Source organism: Ranitomeya imitator, chromosome 3 (genome assembly GCF_032444005.1).
Source record: "Ranitomeya imitator isolate aRanImi1 chromosome 3, aRanImi1.pri, whole genome shotgun sequence".
NCBI classification, from domain to species: Eukaryota; Metazoa; Chordata; class Amphibia; order Anura; family Dendrobatidae; genus Ranitomeya; species Ranitomeya imitator.
Genome location: NC_091284.1, coordinates 843,581,855 through 843,606,168, shown reverse-complemented (window position 1 = coordinate 843,606,168; position 24,314 = coordinate 843,581,855). Strand labels below are relative to the sequence as shown.

General features: G+C 45.3%; 1 protein-coding gene across 1 annotated transcript in view; it reads right to left on the bottom strand.

Moving 5' to 3' along the window:
- DCHS1 (dachsous cadherin-related 1) overlaps window positions 1-24,314 on the bottom strand; it is a 163,998-nt gene that overhangs the window by 13,850 nt on the left and 125,834 nt on the right. The window contains exons 14-18 of the mRNA XM_069759610.1: window positions 5,949-6,818; window positions 5,127-5,240; window positions 4,739-4,950; window positions 4,512-4,666; window positions 47-177 (exon numbers count right to left, since the gene is read on the bottom strand). Of these exons, the coding sequence (XP_069615711.1) occupies window positions 47-177; window positions 4,512-4,666; window positions 4,739-4,950; window positions 5,127-5,240; window positions 5,949-6,818 (1,482 nt within the window). The remainder of the gene's footprint in view (window positions 1-46; window positions 178-4,511; window positions 4,667-4,738; window positions 4,951-5,126; window positions 5,241-5,948; window positions 6,819-24,314) is intronic.

Here is a 24,314-nt window from a genome sequence, read left to right as displayed (position 1 = left end):
TGAGTAGAGGCCGCAGGTTACTGAAGTATATAGTACGTATACCTACCCTCCCGGATACTGAGCTCCAGCTGCAACGGGATGGTCGGACTGTTATCATTTACATCCATCACCACCAGGGTTAATGTTGCAGATCCAGTCAGCGGGGGGGAGCCACGATCAGTCGCTGTGACCAACAACCTGGACAGAAACAGAGACAATGTACACTTAGCAGACCCCCAAAGATTTAAGCACACATATACACAGGCTCGGACTGGCCCACAGAACAGGAAAATCCTCCGGTGGGCCCATGTGCAAGGGATGGCCACCCCCTCTTATAGGAGCAGCACTTTGCACAATATACTTGATCCACTATATTTAGATAAAGGCAGAATCTTATCAATGTAACAGTCTTCCCGTCCATTGTTATATACATTTCAGATTGATAATGTCACATTTGCATTAAGCTGAAAAATGGGGCCCTGGAATTGGTTAGTGGTCGGCCCCTGGCACCCCAGTCCGACAGTGTCATAGAAAATACTAAAAATCCTCACGGTCCCTCATATTCCCCTCCCTTTTTTCTTTCACCTGTCTTGAGGAGACAATGGACGGAGCCTTTATGTAAAATGGCAGTGACAAAGATGTGAAACAGATTAATTAAAATGTGAGGATTCCTCTTTATATCCAGGTGACTGCAGAGGACGTCTCTTGTCCACACAGAGAGACAGGAAAAGGCTTATTGGGGTCTGAAGTGGATCAAAGAAGATATAACACCCTTTACAAATAGCCATGGTGTCACCATCCAGGTTTGGATCTGTGGCAGATCTGGTTTCCCTCCGATTAAAACCTTTTTTCCTTTGTGGTCATTTGGGGTTAATGCAGATTTCTCCCCCCCGGTGGCCGCTGGTGTTATTGCATTGCAGTGCTACTGGGTCAGCTGGTGTTGGTGACCACTCCCACCATCCTTCAAAAGGTCACCTGATGCATCAGCTGACTGTTGGTTATACAGGTCCTTTGGATACCAACCTTGCTGGAAAAGAAGCTTGCTGAGTGCAGTTGTTCTTCAGCTGAATTCTCATACCTGGTGCATTACTCTGCTGTACGGTGCAGAGCTAAGTGTGGTGCTTTTGTTTCTTTGTCCCTTTGTTGTGTAACTTTCCCTGTGTTGTATTAGTGCAGCGGTGGAACCAGTGCTCTCACCTGCCAATTTCCTACCCAGGGATAGGTGCAGGGCGAGTGAGGGCTTAGGTATCCTGCTCGGCGACAGGTTGAAAGAACCTGTATAGGGACATCAGGAAGATCAGGGCACATCCTTAGGAGAGTGCAGGAGGTGTCCATTTCCCTGTTCCCTATCGCACGGCCCACCATTGTTAAAGTGTCCCCGGAGTACCCTTGTGTGTTCTGCTGTATTGTGACCGACCTCTTGTCGGGTCGCGTCACGCTAGGACAGTCACTTCGTGACATTTGGTCACGGCAGTACAATGAGAGAGCAGACAGTATTGCTCCGGGAGAAAATATGGAATATTGGGATTTCTATCCATCCGATAATTATGAGACGTATATTGTCGGCACTGGGATAAGTAGGCCATAAATACCCATATTTTCTCCTAATTATAACCCCCACCAAAAAGCCCCAAATCCATAGGGGCCATATAACTGCCAGCAGATAAGCCATCTTTGGTTCCTAAGCGTTGATAAAATCCAGATAGAAAAGATGACATCAGTCTCTATCTTCTGTGATTGCTCTGTGAGGAGTTATTTCATAAATTGGGATTTCCTAAAATTATGAAGAGCTGAGTCCAGCCCACAACCAGGACCTTGTCAGGTCATCATAGAGGGGTGTGCGGATGGGACGCAGGATCTGATAAAAGAGCAATCCCAATTATCATCAGTGTTCATACAGAGAGTTACATGTCATGTATGTAGGCACCCAGTTATTGACAGGCCAAATCGAAGCGCTCTCCTTCGGCTAAACTGAATAGTTTCTGCGATCGTTGTAGTAAGTTTCCTGTTAATCCCTTCTATTTTATGCACCATATTTTTCGGATTATAAGACGCACTTTCTTCTTCCAAAAATGAGGAGGAAAATGGAGGGTGCTGCTTATAGTCCGGATGTACCGGCTCCGGCTGTGGTGGGGAGGTGTGGGAGAAGCATTGGCGGAGCAGCAGGTCACCGGAGGCTGGAGTAGGCGGCTGCGGCTAACTCCTGTACCCGCTGCTAAAGAGAAATGAATATTCACTGCAGTCCACGCACTGGTGTAGCCACCATGAGATTCTTTGTTCTTTTATGGTTATATATAGTGGCACAGATCCGGGCTCAGGATATAAGAATTATATATTCCGGAAGTCCATCGATAGATCTATCACTCACTGAAAGAGCTAGCAGCTAAGCGCAACGAGTGCAAAGCGTGGATTTCTCCACAAGCGGTTCAGGTAATTGCTCCGTGTGTACACTTAAAAGAATCCCCAGGATGTAGGGCACATTCTGATCATCGTGTCTTTCTTATACGAGGTTCATATACAGCGAGATATGCGTAAAAATTGTTTTCATATTATAAGTAAAGGGGAGGTTTCAGCCTCTAAGTGATGTCACCACAGGGGGATGGGTTTGGATTTAGGCTAGGGAATAACTTAGTGAGATAGCATTCTTGCAGTGCCTTTGTGTCCGGGGGCTAGCTGCTACACAGATGTGTGGCATGCATCTAGATGTGGCCCCTCCTCCTCCTCAGGCTACGGCCTGCCATGATGATATGAAATGATCTGAACGCTATGTGTTTTTTCAACTTTAATCCTTCTTTTATTTGTAATTGTAATGTACACATGATTTGTCATCTTTATAATATTTTATTTATACTTTGTAAACACTGCCTACCTTTTTTGGAGTAAAATATACAATTTATTAGCTTGTCTCTCCTTGTTCTATAACAAACTGTCGCGTCCTCTGAGGTGAATTACGCTACTGATTTGGGCTGGCTCCGGTCCCCTTAATACTTTAAAAATCGGAGCTGGTGGCAGCCTACTTTGTCCTGTGCAATTTGGCGTCTTTACAGCGACCGGCGGCGTTGATAATTATCGTTCCGCCTGTGTGGGAGTAATATCGCCCTCGCTGCAGCGTGCCCACTAGCCAGTACATAGCAGGCAGCCCTTCTGGCGACTAATTACCCTAGGTGCAGTACCCTGATTGACCTGAGTGTAAGGGGGGCACCAGAGAGCTGCAAGTTCCAAACCGGAACTGGGAAGTGGGATATAGATAAATTCCCTTCAGAAGGAACCAGGGGCAACCAAACAACCCCGGTTCGTGACAAATTGGTGTGAGTGATAAAGGTATCTTCCCCGTGAACCATGACATATTGTTGGGATCCCTGACATATCCGGTGGTATCCGTGCCATAGGTGCCAATTATAAGGATGGGGCCATGCATATCAGGACCAGGATGGGGGCCAATCATACCAGAATAGGGATGGGGCCATGCATACTAGGAGGAGATGGGGCCCTGCATACCAGAATAGGGATGGGGTCATGCATACCAGGATGAGATGAGGGCCCTGCATGCCAGGATAGAGATGGGGACATGCATACTAGGATGAGATGGGGCCCTGCATGCCAGGATAGGGATCAGGCCATGCATACTAGGACAAGATGGGGGCCCTGCATACCAGGATAGGGATGAGGGGGCATGCGCACCAGGTCAAGGATGAGGGGCCATGCATACCAGGATAGGGATGAGGAGCACATGTGTATCAGAATGGAGAGGAGGAAACCATATATACCAGGATAGGGGATATTAAGTACAGAATTGACCATATTTTTTGTTTTCATTTTTTTTTCTTCTTAATTCCTCTTCTAAAACCTAGGTGCGTCTTCTGGTTCGGTGCGTCTTATAGTCCGAAAAATATGGTAACTGTTTATGCTGTATTATTTTGTCCCTTGTAAAATCTTTTGTATATTTTTTATAAACACTGCCTCCCTTTGGATTAAATATAAAATGTATAGTTCTGTTCCTTCTGTTCTGTAAACTACGCCTCAAAGCCACAAGTTATCGTTAAAGGTGTCTAATTGACCGAAACAGATTAGTGGTGGCGGCGAGTAGTCTGGGGGTTGTCAGCGTTAGCCGTGATTGCACTGGGGTGTGTACAGATACTCCATGTGTTGGAATACAGAGGTGTATACGCCATATGTTCACCATTAATTTTCTGATAGCCGGCCTAGTGGTGCGAACAGGCTGCGGCCTTCTCCGGTGATTGTCGGCCAATTGTGTAATTGTCCGGACGATAGGGGGCAGCAGAGAGCTGTTCGCTCCACAGATCACAGCGGGTGGTACTCGTGACCTTCCCGGCCTGTGATATCAGGGATTTGTGGGACTAAGAAAGTCCTGACAAATATCGTTTTCCTGACACACAGTATACTGCAGGTATACATATATACACATCCAAAGGGGCCTATTGAACGTCCCATTCTATGACATTGTCCCCCGTTACTAGGATCGCTGTGTATATACAGGGAGTACATAATAGAGTATATACTCCTGTACTCACCGAGCCTCGGACCAGATCTCACGGTCTAATATAACGGCAGTAGTAACAACGCCTGTGTGAGGATCGATACGAAACAGATCCCTCATGGGCTGGAACTGTTGGAACGTGTAGGTGATCTGCCCATTCAATCCCTGGTCAGGATCTTCAGCGAGAACCTGGAGAAAATGCAATGGTGAAATCTGCACCTGAGACAGGGGGTCCCAGGGGCCACGGTTACTGCCAGGTACCTGGATAATGCGACTCCCGTCAGCCTGACCCTCCCGGATATAGGCCGTATAGGAGGGAAGCTGGAAGCGCGGAGCATTGTCATTGGCGTCCTGCAGCGAGATGGTGACTGTGGTGAAGGCGAAATGCTGCGTGGTTTCCGCCTGAATCACCAACTTATGGCGAGGAGCCACCTCGAAGTCAAGGAGGTCCGACCGCAACACTGTGACCTGCCCTAGAGGGAACCAGAAGACATGTGCGAAGGGTTTATACCGCAGAGAAAGAGCGGGCAGTCATCACTATGGATATTACTATGTGGAGATTATATAGTATCAGTGTGGGGGTCTCCACTACAGATTACTGTGGGGGTTATTATATACATCAGAGGGGGATTCCGGTCCCAATTTGTACCTGTATTTGGGCTGATGGTGAATGCGCCATTTTCATTTCCGCTCAGGATACTGTAGGTGATTTTCCCGCTGGAGCCTCCACTGTGTGCGGCCTTCACTGATCCGACCACCGAGCCTATAAAGGACAATCAGATGATGAGAGAACAGCAGTGAGAAGAAACATCTGCGGGCCACCACGTGGAGAGAAGTGATAGAGACAAGCCCCTGTGCCACCACATACAATCAAAGTAAAAATCAGTAAAAGTAGCCGTCACTGGGGAGCGCCAGGAAAGCGGTGAATGAGGTAAATTAAATTAATGAGCGGTCCAATGCAGCTCCAGCCGTAAACCTCCAATGGAGGATTGTATGCGGTACAATGTAGAAAACGGTCAAAGGAGCGCAAAGAACACAAGCCCAGGCTTAAGAAATTACTACCTTGTTCTTCTGTTCTTTGCGCTCCTTTGACCGTTTTCTACATTGCACCACATACAATCGGGCCACATCCTGCACGGCTACAGAGGGCCACATCCTGCACGGCCACATACAGAGGGCCACATCCTGCACGGCTACAGAGGGCCACATCCTGCACGGCCACATACAGAGGGCCACATCCTGCACAGCCACATACAGGGGGCCAATATCTACATCATCGGTAGTGCTAGCCATGTCCCCAGAGCGTGCTTTCTATCTGTAGAGACCCCATCTCTAGTGGTATAGAGCATAAAACATAGCTAAGGAGCCATTTATTATGATTAGGTGAGGAGCCCTTGTATCCCTGGCCCTGATGAATAAGTGCAGTTGTGGTCATACTGGCAAAGCAGGCGGGTTTCTTATATGTGCTCACCTTGCTGACTGTTTTCCGATAAGCTGAACTCGTTGCCATCCCTCGGGAACCTTGGTCCCTGCGCGACCTCCTCTCGAACATGAATGACAAGAACAGCTGTGGTGGACAACGGTGGTTCCCCCAGATCTGAGGCCTGTACAAACACAGTGCGGTCTCTTGGGCTCATGCCAGCCAGTGATTCCAGCAGACGTACTTCACCAGTATAAGGATCTACAGAAAAACGTCCTGTTCCAGAGAGCGGTGCCAAACGGTATAAGATGGAAGCATTGGCACCAGCATCCTTGTCTTCTGCTCTCATTGCTGCTAAGGTCCTCTTGATCGGGGTGTTACGAGACAGATTCAGGTGAAATGGACTACGTAGAAATGTAGGAGCATTATCATTGACATCCTTGACTATAACTGTCACGCTAGCTTCTGCACTGCGTGGTCCAGACGGGTCAGAATCCATCACCCATGCCAAGAAGGTGTATGTAGCCCGCCGCTCACGATCCAGCTGAATTGCCGTAGTGATATCTCCAGTCAGAGTGTTGATGTGGAACGCTCCTTGTGTCCCATTAGAGAGATGGAAAGTGGTTCTCCCATTGTGACCATAATCGGGATCAATGGCTGTCAACTTCAGAACCAAACTACCCACTGGGGCATCTTCAGGAACCTCAGCATTGAACGATGAAGCAGAAAAGATGGGGGCATTATCATTCAGGTCTACCACAGAGATGGAGATGGTGGTGGAGGCACTGAGTGATGGATCTCCAGAATCATGGACTATCACCGTAAGCTGGTACGCCGACACAGACTCTCGATCCATTGCTCTGGTTGTTGACAGGGCTCCTGATGAAGGATCTAAGAGGAAGTCTTGTAATGGATCACCATCTGCAAAAAAGGTTATATAGATGTCATGAAATTCAATGAAAAAAATGTCTTCAGAAACCTAAAATACTATTATGAAACTCAACAAGAAACGTGGCATCAAAATGTAAGATATCATAGAAGTCAAGTAGAAACATGGCATCAAAAACCTAAGATACTATCATGGCTGTCAACATGAAACATGGTATTAGGAACCTAAGATTCTATCATGGCTGTCAATGTGAGACATGGTATGAGGAACATAAGATACTATTTGTCATGGCTTGGTTTGGGTATTCAATCCGTTAACCTGTTTCTTCATGTCTGCTGAGCTGTTTCCTTTTCTTCCCTGTCCAAATGCTAATGGTTCCAGTTTTTGTTCCCTCTTTTTGGTTTTCTCCTCTCCAGGTGTTTTCCATTTTCCCATTTTGGTCTGACCTATCACATTCCAAGGTTGGGTTTTATTGTTCACCCTTCACTGCACTTCCTTGCTGGATATGCCCATAGCTGGACTTGGGTTTAGGAGTTCCAGCCTATCAGCTGAGGCAGTGTTCCTCAACTCCAGTCTTCAAGACCCACCAATAAGTCATGTTTTCAGGATTTCCTTAGTGTTGCATAGGTTATGGAGTTAATGCTTGAGCAGGTGATGAAATTATATACTAAGGATATCCTGAAAATTTGATCTGTTGGTGGTTCTTGAGGACTGGAGTTGAGAAATGCTGAGCTAAGGGGTTTTCCTTGCATGGTAAACACCAGTTTAATTCCTGCAATGAGTCTGTTTGTTTTTCTTCCTAGTTCCTCTTCCTTTCACCTGTTCAAATTTTTCGGAGGTTATTCTTGTTCAGTTTATCGTTGGTTGTCCTTAGCTTTCCCTCTCTACCCTTTATGAACATGTTTTAATTTTCTCACCATGGGTTTTGACTCTTCCTGCACACTCTGCTCTCCTCTTGATGGTAGTGTGTTTCCGTTTACCTTCTGGTACCTCAGGAGGTACGAGAAACCCTCAATGGTCTTTTAAGGAGCCAAGTCCAAAGTGGTGTTTTTGAGTTGTGCAACAAGGGTATGTCTAGACTGTATTGGGACAAGTTGGGTGTGGGTGTGACGTCTCCCTTTAGTAGGTCTTGTCTTTTTGTCGTTACCCTTGATTGAATGTGTGTTACGTTCAAAACATTATAGTCAGCCCACAGTGTATTCTGGGGCATCTGCAGGGATCCAGTGAATGCCTTGGCTGCACAATTATAAACTTTATCCTTGGAGGTTGAGGAAATCAACAGCTTGCATATTCCGCTGCTCCAAATGACTCAGGACAACAGACCATCGTGGTTGAACCCATAATAAAGTTGCCGCAATGTTTTGACGGGGACAGAAGTAAGTTCTCCATAATTTTTCCTGTGTAAATTATACTTTTGTCTATGTCCTGTCTCCTCTGGGTCCAAGAGTCAACAAGTTGGCTTTGTTTTGTCTTTTCTTTGTGGAGATCAACAGGCTTGGGCATTATCTCTACCTGGATATTCCCCGTTATTGCCCTCTGTTGAGCCAGTTTTCTCAGTTCTTGGCCTCATTTATGATGACCCTGACAAGGTCACTGTGGCTGAGTCCAAGATCCATGTGAAGAAAACCACACACGCAAGGAGCCGGGGGATACGGATATCCCCCCGCCATCACCAATCTGTGACAGAGCTTCACAGTCACAGCTCTCTGGTGCCCTCCTTACCCTCAGGTTAGTCAAGGAACTGCACCTAGGATAAGTAGTCAACAGAGAGGCTTCCCTGTCACGTACTGGTTATCGGGTACTCTGCAGTGAGGGCGGTAAATATATCACCAGTCCCAGGCCAGTAATATACATATAAACCTCCGATCCGTCACTGCCAGGATCTCCCAATAACACCAGAACGGTATGCTGCCACCAGTTCCTCGTTAGATATAAACCCGGTCCATTAACAAGCTTATATCGGGTCAGAAACCAACCCCAGGTAGTGTATAAGTACTAGCCGGACTCACGGAAGTGGGAAATTGGGTTTCGAGATAAAAGAGCAGCCCAAGATTAATTGATAATTTAATTTCCAAAAGGCGCACTAGAAACTACAAATATAAACAGAGTAATATACAGATATTACAGCCAGAAGTGCAGATAAAAAGCAGGGTACAGGTTGGGATAGCAGTCAGCTGTAGGTGTCACGTTATCGGTTCTTATCACTTGTGGATGAGGGAAGCTCTCGTATCCACAGGCACCTTCTTAGTTCCTGGTCCGTCTCCACACGTGACGTGATGCAGCTTCCATGGCAGAACAAAGACAAAGCTAAATGTGTGTAGCCAGCTTTTAACCCCTAGCTCACCCCCTCCCATATTTGCTACTGCCCTGCTGGGTTGGGCTGAATTCTCCTCCCTTGATCTCATAGCTGAAAAGATTCGAATATCTAGGATGGGTCATGACCTCCCAGGGAGAGGTCCAAATGGGGTGACTGATGTCTCAATAGGTTCGCTGGGGCTGGACCGATACAGAGAGTCCAAACTTGGGTCGGCAAAGAGTTTCTGGAGAGCCAGTCTTGATATCTCGGCATCCAGGACAGCTAGAGAAATATGAGACACAAGGGTGCATGCGGAGGGCTCTCAGGGTTCCGGTGGTATATTGGACATAACCCTGAGATGCACGATACTTTCATAATTCATCTCTAGATGTCAGTGACACTCATCTGGAGTTCTCCTTTGATGTAAGCAGACTTGCGCAAAAGACATCAGGGGGTCTCAGCTCTGCTCCTCCCTGCCTTCATTAACATGTGGCCTCTAATTCTCTGGCCATATGGTAAAGAGATTTTATGAATTGGGTACTTTTTCCAAGGGTGGGGCCACAATTCAGGAGTGAATAGAGATCTCTGGATAATCTTTGGGGCCTGAATTCATTAATCCAAAATAGAGTCCCTTGTCTCTCACAATCCATATGTTGGTTCAGAGAGGCTGTAGAGCTGAGGACTACTGCACAGAGTTTAGACTCTGGGCAGTAGAGACCTCCTTGAACAATCCCGCTCTTTGGAGTCAGTTCTACCAGGGTCTTTCAGACCAGATTAAGGACATTCAAGTCTACATTCCTTGTGCTTTTTGCTCCCAGAAGTTCACTGAAGTGGAATTTAATTATGATACTGGGGACCGAGAACTTCTGACGGTTAAAAAAAAGCCTTGGAGGAAAGGAGACATTGGTTGGAGAACCCAAGCATAAGAACCTGTTATACTGTATATTGATACTGCTAAGTGCTTAAAGGGACACTGTCACCTGAATTTGGAGGGAACAATCTTCAGCCATGGAGGCGGGGTTTTGGGGTTTTTGATTCACCCTTTCCTTACCCACTGGCTGCAATATTGGATTGAAGTTCATTCTCTGTCCTCCATAGGACACGCCTGCACAAGGCAATCTTCCCTTGCGCAGGCGTGTACTATGGAGGACAGAGAATGAACTTCAATCCAATATTGCAGCCAGCATGCAGCCAGTGGGTAAGGAAAGGGTGAATCAAAAACCCCAAAACCCCGCCTCCATGGCTGAAGATTGTTCCCTCCAAATTCAGGTGACAGTGTCCCTTTAAACACCAGACAAGCTTGATGGGTACTTTTTTGCCCAGTTTGATATTGTCATTATTTATCTCACGGGATCCAAGAATGTCAAGGCTGACACTTAATCCCATAGCTTTATTCTAAAGTTGAGGGACAAAAATATAGTCTAGATTCTTAGTAAGGGGAAGGTGGTTGGTGCTGTGGGGATAGATCTCGGGCTCCACGTTCAGGATGCTCAGGACAGTGCAAAGGAAGGTCTTATATAGACAGGTGTGCGCCTTTCCAAATCAAGTCCTATCAGTTTAATTAAACACAGCTGGCCTCCAATGAAGGACTAGAACCATCTCAAGGAGGATAACAAGGAAATGGACAGCATGTGACTTACATATGAGTGAATTTACCAAATGGCTGCAGTGAAACAAAGAGTAAAAAATTTAAAGGGGTCTGAATACTTTCCGTACCCACTGTATATATTCCATGAGCTAGAATTGGAGCATACCCTCAGTGTCACGGTTTCACCCCTGAGTGTGTCTGGGATGCAGTTACTGACAGCTTGGCAATTCTATCTGGTTCAGGGACGGGCTGAGCTGTCAGCGTGTTGATTGACAACTTGACTATCCAATATGAGACTAGGAAGTGACGGCTGTCTGCAAGTGTTCATTATCCCAGGTGATTGCCATGCTACTTATCTGAGCTGTGTCTCTCAGACCTCATCCAGACGTACATTTAGGTAGTGAGGTTTGTGCTCCTTGTGCCTTGAGTTCTGTATGCTTGATCTTTTGTTACCTGATCTTGGACTTCATTCTGACCATCCATTATCCTCCTGGTATTCTGCCCTTGGAACGTATTCGTTACCTGATCACGCTTTTTTCTCTTCCTTCTCTTTATGACATACCCTCCTGGCTTCTGACCTTGGACTTCTTGAAAATTCTGACTCACGGCTTGGCAGCGAGAAATGACTAGCATCGCATATAGTTCCCCAATAACCGGCCTGATAGTGGAAGCAGTTACACTCTTGAGCATCACTCATCAGACAATCGCTGGTAACAGCAGGCGGTTTAGCTTGACTTCCCCTGGCTGTGTATACTTGACAGTCAACAATAATTATGGCATCAGAAATGTAAGATATCACGGAAGTCAACAAGAGACATGATATCAGGAGCCTAAGAAAATATCATGTAAGTAATTGAAAAACGTAGAGTCAGGAATTTAAGATGCCATCATACAAGTCAATGAGTCAATGAGAAACATGGCTTCAAGAACCTGACATAAGAGTCAACAAAAAACGCAGCATCAAGAACCTTAGATACCATGATGGACATTAAAGAGACATGTGGTGTCAGAAACCTAAGATAATATCATGGAATTCATTGAAAAATGTTGACCAAGAATATAAGATGCTATCATGGAAGTCAATGAGAAACATGACATTGGGTACCTAAGATACTATCAAGGAAACAATGAAGATATGTGGAAATCTATGATGTCAAAATGAATGGAGATAATAATAATAATAATTATTATTATTATTATTATTATTTATTGTTATAGCGCCATTTGTTCTATGGCGCTTTACATGTGAGGAGGGGTATACATAATGAAAACAAGTACAATAATCTTAAACAATACAAGTCATAACTGGTACAGGAGGAATGAGGACCCTGCTCGCGAAGGCTCACAATCTACAAGGGATGGGTGAGGATACAGGAGGAGAGAGGACCCTGCCCGCGAAGGCTCACAATCTACAAGGGATGGGTGAGGATACAGTAGGTGAGGATAGAGCTGGTTATGCAGCGGTTTGGTCGATCGGTGGTAACTGCAGGTTGTAGGCTTGTCTGAAGAGGTGGGTCTTCAGGTTCTTTTTGAAGGTTTCGATGGTAGGCGAGAGTCTGATGTGTTGTGGTAGAGGGTTCCAGAGTAGGGGTGATACGCGAGAGAAATCTTGTATACGATTGTGGGAAGAGGAGATAAGAGGGGAGTAGAGTAGGAGATCTTGTGAGGATCGGAGGTTGCGGGTAGGTAAGTACCGGGAGACGAGGTCACAGATGTATGGAGGAGACAGGTTGTGGATGGCTTTGTACGTCATGGTTAGGGTTTTGTAGTGGAGTCTCTGGGCAATGGGGAGCCAGTGAAGGGATTGACAGAGGGGAGAGGCCGGGGAATAGCGGGGGGACAGGTGGATTAGTCGGGCAGCAGAGTTTAGAATAGATTGGAGGGGTGCGAGAGTGTTAGAGGGGAGGCCACAGAGCAGGAGGTTACAGTAGTCATCTACAAGAAAAGTGATTGTGACAACACAACATTTAATCTTAACTATCCACATGTAAATTCAGTAGGCAAGAAGACATATCTATAATATAAGGCTGGGAGCATCACTCTGTCCGAAGCCTTTATAGACTGCACAAGCGCCGGCGCAGTCTGGACCCCACAGAGTGACGCTCCCAGGAGATCGCGGTATGCGTAAACACTGAACGCACACTGCGATCTCCAACGGAGAGTCAGGGACGCGCCAGTCAACAAAAAACGCAGCATCAAGAACCTTAGATACCATGATGGACATTAAAGAGACATGTGGTGTCAGAAACCTAAGATAATATCATGGAATTCATTGAAAAATGTTGACCAAGAATATAAGATGCTATCATGGAAGTCAATGAGAAACATGACATTGGGTACCTAAGATACTATCAAGGAAACAATGAAGATATGTGGAAATCTATGATGTCAAAATGAATGGAGATAATAATAATAATTATTATTATTATTATTATTATTATTTATTGTTATAGCGCCATTTGTTCCATGGCGCTTTACATGTGAGGAGGGGTATACATAATGAAAACAAGTACAATAATCTTAAACAATACAAGTCATAACTGGTACAGGAGGAATGAGGACCCTGCTCGCGAAGGCTCACAATCTACAAGGGATGGGTGAGGATACAGGAGGAGAGAGGACCCTGCCCGCGAAGGCTCACAATCTACAAGGGATGGGTGAGGATACAGTAGGTGAGGATAGAGCTGGTTATGCAGCGGTTTGGTCGATCGGTGGTAACTGCAGGTTGTAGGCTTGTCTGAAGAGGTGGGTCTTCAGGTTCTTTTTGAAGGTTTCGATGGTAGGCGAGAGTCTGATGTGTTGTGGTAGAGGGTTCCAGAGTAGGGGTGATACGCGAGAGAAATCTTGTATACGATTGTGGGAAGAGGAGATAAGAGGGGAGTAGAGTAGGAGATCTTGTGAGGATCGGAGGTTGCGGGTAGGTAAGTACCGGGAGACGAGGTCACAGATGTATGGAGGAGACAGGTTGTGGATGGCTTTGTACGTCATGGTTAGGGTTTTGTAGTGGAGTCTCTGGGCAATGGGGAGCCAGTGAAGGGATTGACAGAGGGGAGAGGCCGGGGAATAGCGGGGGGACAGGTGGATTAGTCGGGCAGCAGAGTTTAGAATAGATTGGAGGGGTGCGAGAGTGTTAGAGGGGAGGCCACAGAGCAGGAGGTTACAGTAGTCATCTACAAGAAAAGTGATTGTGACAACACAACATTTAATCTTAACTATCCACATGTAAATTCAGTAGGCAAGGAGACATATCTATAATATAAGGCTGGGAGCATCACTCTGTCCGAAGCCTTTATAGACTGCACAAGCGCCGGCGCAGTCTGGACCCCACAGAGTGACGCTCCCAGGAGATCGCGGTATGCGTAAACACTGAACGCACACTGCGATCTCCAACGGAGAGTCAGGGACGCGCCAGGAGGGTAAGTATATTCACCTGTCCCCCGTTCCAGCGCTGCGTGCGGCTCCGTGTTCCAGGTCCTCTGCCTGTGACGTTCACAGCTTAATGCGCCGCCCTCTGACTGAACAGTCACAGCCAGAGGACCCGGAAGAAGCGGCACGCAGCGCAGGATCACGGCCAGGTGAATATAGCAAGTGTCGGGGGCCTGAGCTAGCGGCGACTCCGGCACCTGACCCCCACAGCGCACCAGTGTCCCCGCCTGCTCAGGCCCCCAGCACTCGGCGCCCAGCGACGATAGGTGAGTATGTTATTTTTTTTTATATATCGCAGCAGAATACGGGGCATATACCATGGAGCATCTTATGGGGGCCATCAACATTTATGGAGCAGTGTACGGGGCATATAGTATGGAGCATCTTATGGGGCCATCAACATTTATGGAGCAGTGTACGGGGCATATGGAAGGGAGCAGCAAATTACAGAACGGGGGCGCAGGATGGGAGCACATGACAGAACGGGAGCACAGGATGGGAGCAGCACATGTCAGAATGGAGGCGCAGGATGGGAGCAGCACATGACCGGATGGGAGCGCAGGATGGGTGCAGCACATGTCAGAATGGAGGCGCAGGATGGGTGCAGCACATGTCAGAATGGAGGCGCAGGATGGGTGCAGCACATGTCAGAATGGGGGCGCAGGATGGGAGCAGCACATGTCAGAATGGGGGCGCAGGATGGGAGCAGCACATGTCAGAATGGGGGCGCAGGATGGGAGCAGCTCATGACAGGATGGCAACGCAGGATGTAGCAGCACATGTCAGAATGGGGGCGCATGATGGGAGCAGCGCATGTCAGAATGGGGGCGGGGGATGGGAGCAGGACATGACAGGATGGGGGCGCAGGATGGGAGCAGCTCATGACAGGATGGGGACGCAGGATGGGAGCAGCACATGACAGGATGGGGGCGCAGGATGGGAGCAGCACATGACAGGATGGGGACACAGGATGGGAGCAGCTCATGACAGGATGGGGACGCAGGATGGAGCAGCTCGTGACAGGATGGGGACGCAGGATGGAGCAGCACATGACAGGCTGGAGACCACATACCAATATAAATGCTCGCCACCCAGGCGTAGAACGGGTTTAATAGCTAGTTATTTTATATTGACTTTTGAATTTATGTGTCTTTATTTGGTTGGTCAAGAACCACAGACTATTGTTCGTACTAGCCTGAATATGACTCTGGAGTTGCTGTTTGATGTAACTTAATGTGTTGTTATCCTGGATGACAAAGATGGAGGGTAATTGAACAATAGATGTTTGATTGTATGTTGATTGACCATTGCGTGGGACCCTATGGATTGCTGACCTGTAGAGCAAAGGATGAAAAACTATTGATTAAATGCTCAAACAATGAGAGTTAATTTCATCACACCTTCCTCTTCACCTCTGGATGATGTATTGAAGGACAACAGTGCTGAACTATATAAAAAGGATATGCCTCTGTAACAAGAGATTCAGAGAACCATATACTCTTTACAAAACTACAGCCAGGAACACTCTACAAGACAGCAGCTAGGACATCATGGCTCCATCATGAGGGACATAGATTTGACATTCTACGGGATACCAGCGTAGGGGACCATGGCCCGGCTGAAAGAATACAGATCTGCTCCTTTGACTGACGGCACAGCATTTAATCTTAATTATCCAGACATACATTTTATATCTTTATGTTGACTCCTCTTGAAGGCTGAATTGATATTTGTAAATTGATGAATGGTTTTTATTTATCTCTTATATCAGCTCCTACAGTTTATTGTACTGTTATCTTTGCAAAAGAGAGATGCAGGGTCACTGAACAATGTTTGCTGATATGTTAATTACAAATTAAACCAGGCCATGCAGTTTGTTGACTTGAAAACAATGAAGGATAAACTATAAACAATCAAACAATGCAGGTTAACCTCATCACCCAGTCCCCTTGACATGTGGATGATGGCTTGACGGACAATAGTTGTGAACTATAAAAAGGGGATATGCCTCTGTAACAAGACATCCAAGAGATCAAGAGATCCAAAGAACCATAGACTCTTTACAAAACCACAGCCAGGAACATTTTACAGGATAGCTGCTAGATCATAGCTACAGTATGAGGGACATGGATATAACATTCAACAGGATGCCAGCTCAGGGGACCATGGCACTGGCTAAAAGAATACAGATGTGCTCCATTAACCATCACTGAGCCCAAGGATATGTTTGGGATAGTCAGTATTTGGACCCAACGGTCACCTGAGCCCCATGGAGATGTTTGGAGAAGCCTGATTTTGACTCTCTGGTTACCTGGCCTTGCACCTCAATGAACTGTCAGCTTCCTAAGCTTGTCATTACCTCCTGTGCAAGCCACAGGTAGGAGTAGTAGGCCCTGGAAGCTCTGAAGTCACAACTGCTCTTAGCCCGGCGAGTCAGCAGAAGGGTGATACTCTAATTTTGCACCATCTGAGGTATTTTACTGGGGCTGTTCTATGTGTAATATGTCTGTTCATGGTTCAATTAAGTATTGCCACCCTCACCCTGTGGGTCGTCACACCCTGTGTTGTCTGAGTAGTGTTATGACCATGGTAAAAAGAGAGAGGGCGTTCAGTGGGATTAGCCCTGGACCATGCGGTTTAGGCTAGCAAACTAGAGGACCCGCTGACCCCCGTGTCTCCACATTGACTTTCACTGAACCTATGGTTACGTTTGGGAAAGTTATGATTTGCCTAAGTCCCATGGATACATTTTGGAAAGCCAGAATTTTGACCCAACAGTCACCTTGCTCCATGGAGATGTTTGGAGAAACCAGGCTGTGACCCTCCGGTCACCAGGCCTTGTACCTCAATGTACTGTCAGTTTCCTAAGCTTGTCGTTACCTCCTCTTTGTGCATGGGTAGATGGCACTGGAAGCTCTGCAGTCACAGCTGCGCTTATCCCGGTGAGTCAGCAGAAGGGTGAGACTCTGTAATTTGCAACATCTTGGGTATTTCGCTGGGGCTGTTCTACGTGTTATTTGCCTGTTTTGTGATTCAATAAAGTATTGCTACACTGTTTTACGCTCACACTGTGTTGTCTGAGTAGTATGCCCCAGTAAAAGGAGAGAGGGAGTTCAGTGGGATGTGCCCTGGTGCATACGTTTCAGGTAGCGAGCTAGAGCACTCTCTGATTCCCTTGTCTCTATACAGGGTAATTGAACCATAAATGTTTGATAATATGTTGATTAGATTGACCATTATGTCGGACCCTGTGACTTGTTGACATGCAGAGCAGAGGATCAAAAACCATGCTAATTGATTAAGTACTCAAAACAATGTGAGTTAATCTCATCACATCTTCCTCTTGACCTCTGGATGATGGTGTAAAGGACAACAGTTGTGAACTATATAAAGAGGATATGCCTCGGTAACAAGAGATCCAGAGATCCAAAAAAAACTCTTTACAAAACCACAACACTTTACAAGACAGCAATAATGGCTCCATCACGAGGGACACAATTTTAACAAGATACATGATGCCAGCTTATGGGCCATGGCCCCAGCTGACAGAATACAGATCTGCTCCATTGACCATCAATGAACCCATGGATACGTTTGGGGAAGTCAGGATTTGGACTCACCGGTCACCTCGCTCCATGAAGATATTTTGAGAAGTCTGGTTGTGACCCTCCCGTCACCTGGCATCGAACCTCAATGGACCGTCCGCTTCCTAAGCTTGACATAATATCCTCCCTCTGGGTGTTACAGGTGGAGTAGTCGGCCCTGGAAGCTCCTAAGTTGCAGCTGCTCTAATCCCGGTGAGTCAACACTGTTTTACCTTCACCTTGAGTTGTTTGAGTAGTATTATACCCACGGTAAAAGGAGAGGTGTTCAGTGGGATGAGCCCTGGTCCATGCGGTCTCAAGCCAGCCGACTAGAGCACCCGCTGACACCTGGGCTTCCACAGTGTTGTCAAGAATTAAGTGACTATTATGGAAGTCAACGAAAAATCTAACATCAGAATTTTAAGACAATATTATGACAGTTGATTTTAAACGTAGTTTTAGAAACCAAATATATTATCATGTAGGTCAACAAAATATATTTAATCAGAAACCTATAATACCGTCAAGAATAGCAAAAAGGAATGTGGCATCAGAAATGTAAGATTTCAAATCAACAAGGAACATACAGTGGAGAAAAAACGTTTTTAGTAAGCCACTAACTGTGCAAGTCCTCCCACTTAAAAATATGAGAGAAGCCCGTAATTGACATCATAGGTAGACCACAACTATGGGAGTCAAAATGAGAAAACAAATCCAGAAAATCACCTTGTCTGATTTGTCAAGATATATTTTGCAAATTATGGTGGAAAATAAGTATTTGGTCACCTAAAAACATGCAAGATTTCTGGCTTTCACAGACCTGTAACTTCTTCTTTAAGAGTCTCTTCTTTCCTCCACTCATTACCTGTAGTAATGGCTCCTGTGTGAACTTGTTATCAGTATAAAAGACATTTGTCCACAACCTCAAAAAGTCACACTCCAAACTCCACTACGGTGAAGACCAAAGAGCTGTCGAAGGACACCAGAAACAAAATTGTAGCCCTGTCCCATGCTGGGAAGACTGAATCTGCAATAGGCAAGCAGCTTTGTGTGAAATCAACTGTGGGAGCAATAATAAGAAATGGAAGACATACAAGACCACTGATAATCTCCCTCAATCTGGGGCTCCACGCAAAATCTCACCCCGAGGGGTCAAAATGATCACAAGAACGGTGAGCAAATATCTCAGAACCACACATGGGGAACTTGTGAATGACCTGCGTAGAGCTGGGACCACCGTAACAAAGGCTACCATCAGCAACACACTACGCCGCCAGGGACTCAGATCCTGCAGTGCCAGACGTGTCCCTCTGCTTAACCTTCGTCCGGCTGAATAGGTACAATTGTAACTATTCCGTTTTAAAATTGCAATAACTTTTTTTTTCAAAAAGCCGTAGAGGGCTGAAATTTCGTGACATCTCTGCAGTTTTGGTCCAGAATATATTGGCCAAATTTCAATAAAATATACAGGTCCTTCTCAAAAAATTAGCATATAGTGTTAAATTTCATTATTTACCATATTGTAATGATTACAATTAAACTTTCATATATTATAGATTCATTATCCACCAACTGAAATTTGTCAGGTCTTTTATTGTTTTAATACTGATGATTTTGGCATACAACTCCTGATAACCCAAAAAACCTGTCTCAATAAATTAGCATATCAAGAAAAGGTTCTCTAAACGACCTATTACCCTAATCTTCTGAATCAACTAATTAACTCTAAACACATGCAAAAGATACCTGAGGCTTTTATAAACTCCCTGCCTGGTTCATTACTCAAAACCCCCATCATGGGTAAGACTAGCGACCTGACAGATGTCAAGAAGGCCATCATTGACACCCTCAAGCAAGAGGGTAAGACCCAGAAAGAAATTTCTCAACAAATAGGCTGTTCCCAGAGTGCTGTATCAAGGCACCTCAATGGTAAGTCTGTTGGAAGGAAACAATGTGGCAGAAAACGCTGTACAACGAGAAGAGGAGACCGGACCCTGAGGAAGATTGTGGAGAAGGACCGATTCCAGACCTTGGGGAACCTGAGGAAGCAGTGGACTGAGTCTGGTGTGGAAACATCCAGAGCCACCGTGCACAGGCGTGTGCAGGAAATGGGCTACAGGTGCCGCATTCCCCAGGTAAAGCCACTTTTGAACCATAAACAGCGGCAGAGGCGCCTGACCTGGGCTACAGAGAAGCAGCACTGGACTGTTGCTAAGTGGTCCCAAGTACTTTTTTCTGATGAAAGCAAATTTTGCATGTCATTCGGAAATCAAGGTGCCAGAGTCTGGAGGAAGACTGGGGAGAAGGAAATGCCAAAATGCCTGAAGTCCAGTGTCAAGTACCCACAGTCAGTGATGGTGTGGGGTGCCATGTCAGCTGCTGGTGTTGGTCCACTGCGTTTCATCAAGGGCAGGGTCAATGCAGCTAGCTATCAGGAGATTTTGGAGCACTTCATGCTTCCATCGGCTGAAATGCTTTATGGAGATGAAGATTTCATTTTTCAGCACGACCTGGCACCTGCTCACAGTGCCAAAACCACTGGTAAATGGTTTACTGACCATGGTATTACTGTGCTCAATTGGCCTGCCAACTCTCCTGACCTGAACCCCATAGAGAATCTGTGGGATATTGTGAAGAGAAAGTTGAGAGACGCAAGACCCAACACTCTGGATGAGCTTAAGGCCGCTATTGAAGCATCCTGGGCCTCCATAACATCTCAGCAGTGTCACAGGCTGATTGCCTCCATGCCACGCCGCATTGAAGCAGTCATTTCTGCCAAAGGATTCCCGACCAAGTATTGAGTGCATAACTGAACATTATTATTTGATGGTTTTTTTGTTTGTTATTAAAAAACACTTTTATTTGATTGGATGGGTGAAATATGCTAATTTATTGAGACAGGTTTTTTGGGTTATCAGGAGTTGTATGCCAAAATCATCAGTATTAAAACAATAAAAGACCTGACAAATTTCAGTTGGTGGATAATGAATCTATAATATATGAAAGTTTAATTGTAATCATTACATTATGGTAAATAATGAAATTTAACACTATATGCTAATTTTTTGAGAAGGACCTGTATATGAAGGTACAATTGTACCTCTGCAGCCTGTTAACGTTGTAAAATTATGCAGCCTGACGAAGTTTAAGCCAGTACATGTCGGGGCCCGTCTGAAGTTTGCTAGAGAGCATTTGGATTATCCAGAAGAGTATTGGGAGAATGTCATATGGTCTGATAAAACCAAAGTAGAACTGTTTGGTAAAAATCAAAACTCATCGTGTTTGGAGGAGACAGAATGCCGAGTTGCATCCAAAGAACACCATACCTACTGTGGAGCATGGGGGTGGATATCAGGAAAAATGAAGAATTTCTTATTATTTCAATTACACATACAGTGCTCTCAGCTGCAGTTTCCTCTGCCTGCATGTGCCTGTGTGCGATTTCACTCCCCCCTCCCTCTCCCATGCTATACAGCTGTAATATGAGACCAGTGTGCCAGCAGCCTTCCCTGAGTAGTTTATGGCCCTAAACTGAAAGTACAACGTAGATGCACATGGAAAAACCATGGTTCCTTTGTCCTTGCAAACGTAAATATCTTACCACCGAGTAATGATAGGAGTGGGACAAATACATCTTTGGCATGTGCCTTGGTAGAACTAACAGCCAGTGAGTTTTCTAGGGTCCAGAACCAGCACAATCAAAGAAATGGATTTCTGCTTAACCGGGTCATAGTTCCACACCATGTTTAGACTTAATAGAAAACAAATTTCAAAACCAAAATGATGATGGTCCCGCCGTCGCTCGACGAGACTTCCACCCCGAGTTATGGAGTTAATAAGGTTTCAGTCCTTGTGAAAAGGGGAGTGCATTCCATCGTTCTGTCCACCCCATGAAGTCATCTGGGGGGGAAACCCTTAGTTTTGGGCAAAGGTATAAAACTCAGAGGCCCAGACAAGGGAGGGTCTTTTGCTGGAGGATTCAGCTACTACAGGCTGTGCAATCTGACCTGATGATTTTGGGAAGATCCCTTCCCTCCGCCATCACATGGCGTACCATTGTTTGATTGATATGAAAGAACTGTAAGTTGATTTTCACCTTTAATCCCTGTTATTTTTGTAATTGTCTGTACATACGATACCTGTCTTCTTTTTACACTTTTGTAAACACTGCCTACCTTTTGGAGTAAAATATATAAAATTACTAGCTTCGTTTCTCCTTGCTTTATAACATACTGTCACGTCCTCTGAAGTAAATTAAGCTACTAATTGGGTTGACTCCTGACCCATTACCAACTCAGGAATAGGAGCTGTTGGCAGTGGCAGTGTCCTGCCCTGGTGGGTAACGCTGGCAGAGACGGCGGCGTTGATAATTATTGTTCCTGCCTGAGTGAGAGTAGTTATGTACATAGCAGGCAGCCTTTCTGGCGACTAATTATCCTAGGTGCCGCACCCTGTCTAACCTGAGGGTAACCCCTTAGTGACAGAGCCAATTTGGTACTTAATGACCGAGCCAATTTTTGCAATTCTGACCACTGTCACTTTATGAGGTTATAACTCTGGAACGCTTCAACGGATCCCACTGATTCTGAGAGTGTTTTTTCGTGACATATTGTACTTCATGTTAGTGGTAACATTTCTTCGATATTACTTGCGATTATTTATGAAAAAAAACGGAAATATGGCGAAAATTTTTAAAATTTAGCAATTTTCAAACTTTGTATTTTTATGCCCTTAAATCAGAGAGATATGTCACGAAAAATAGTTAATAAATAACATTTCCCACACGTCTACTTTACATCAGCACAATTTTGGAAACAAAATTTTTTTTTGTTAGGGAGTTATAAGGGTTAAAAGTTGACCAGCAATTTCTCATTTTTACAACACCATTTTTTTTTAGGGACCACATCACATTTGAAGTCATTTTGAGGGGTCTATATGATAGAAAATAACGAAGTGTGACACCATTCTAAAAACTGCACCCCTCAAGGTTCTCAAAACCACATTCAAGAAGTTTATTAACCCTTTACGTGCTTCACAGGAACTGAAACAATGTGGAAGGAAAAAATGAACATTTAACTTTTTTTTGCAAACATCTTAATTCAGAACCATTATTTTTATTTTCACATGTGTAAAAACAGAAATGTAACCATAGATTTTGTTATGCAATTTCTCCTGAATACGCCAATACCCCATATGTAGGGGTAAACCACTTTTTGGACGCACCGCAGAACTTAGAAGTGAAGGAGCGCCGTTTTACTTTTTCAATGTAGAATTGGCTGGAATTGAGATCGGACGCCATGTCGCGTTTGGAGAGCCCCTGATGTGCCTAAACAGTGGAAACCCCCCACAAGTGACACCATTTTGGAAACTAGACCCCTTAAGGAACTTATCTAGATGTGTGGTGAGCACTTTGCACCCCCATGTGCTTCACAGAAGTTTATAACGTAGAGCCGTGAAAAAAAAAAAAATCGCATTTTTTCTACAAATATGATCTTTTTGCCCACAAATTTTTATTTTCACAAGGGTAACAGGAGAAATTAAACCACTAAAGTTGTTGTGCAATTTCTCCTGAGTACGTCGATACCCAATATGTGGGGGTAAACCACTGTTTAGGCGCACCGCAGAGCTTGGAAGAGAAAGAGTGCCGTTTTACTTTTTCAATGTAGAATTGGCTAGAATTAAGATCGGACGCCATGTCGAGTTTGGAGAGCCCCTGATGTGCCTAAACAGTAGAAATCCCCCACAAGTGACCCCATTTTGGAAACTAGACCCCCCATGGAACTTATCTAGATGTGTGGTGAGAACTTTGAATGCCCAAGTGCTTTACAGAAGTTTATAATGCAGAGTCGTGAAAATAAAAAAAAATTTTTTTTCCACAAAAAAGATTTTTTAGCCCCCAAGTTTTTATTTTCACAAGGGTAACAAGAAAAATTGGACCCCAAAAGTTGTTGTCCAATTTGTCCTGAGTATGCTGGTACCCCATATGTGGGGGTAAACCACTGTTTAGGCGCACGGCAGAGCTCGGAAGGGAAGGAGCGCCGTTTTGGAATCCAGACTTTGATAGAATGGTCTGTGAGCATTATGTTGCGATTGCAGAGCCCCTGATGTACCTAAACTGTAGTAACCCCCCACAAGTGACCCCATTTTGGAAACTAGACCCCCCAAGGAACTTATCTAGATGTGTGGTGAGAACTTTGAATGCCCAAGTGCTTCACAGAAGTTTAGAATGCAGAGTCGTGAAAATAAAAAATATATTTTTTTCCACAAAAAAGATATTGTAGCCCCCAAGTTTTTATTTTCACAAGGGTAACAGGAGAAATTGGACTGCAATAGTTGTTGTCCAATTTATCCTGAGTATGCTGATGCTCCATATGTGGGGGTAAACCACTGTTTGGGCGCACGGCAGAGCTCGGAAGGGAAGGAGCGCCGTTTTGGAATGCAGACTTTGATAGAATGATCTGTGGGCATTATGTTGCGATTGCAGAGCCCCTGATGTACCTAAACAGTAGTAACCCCCCACAAGTGACCCCGTTTTGGAAACTAGACCCCCCAAGGAACTTATCTAGATGTGTGGTGAGAACTTTGAATGCCCAAGTGCTTCACAGAAGTTTAGAATGCAGAGTTGTGAAAATAA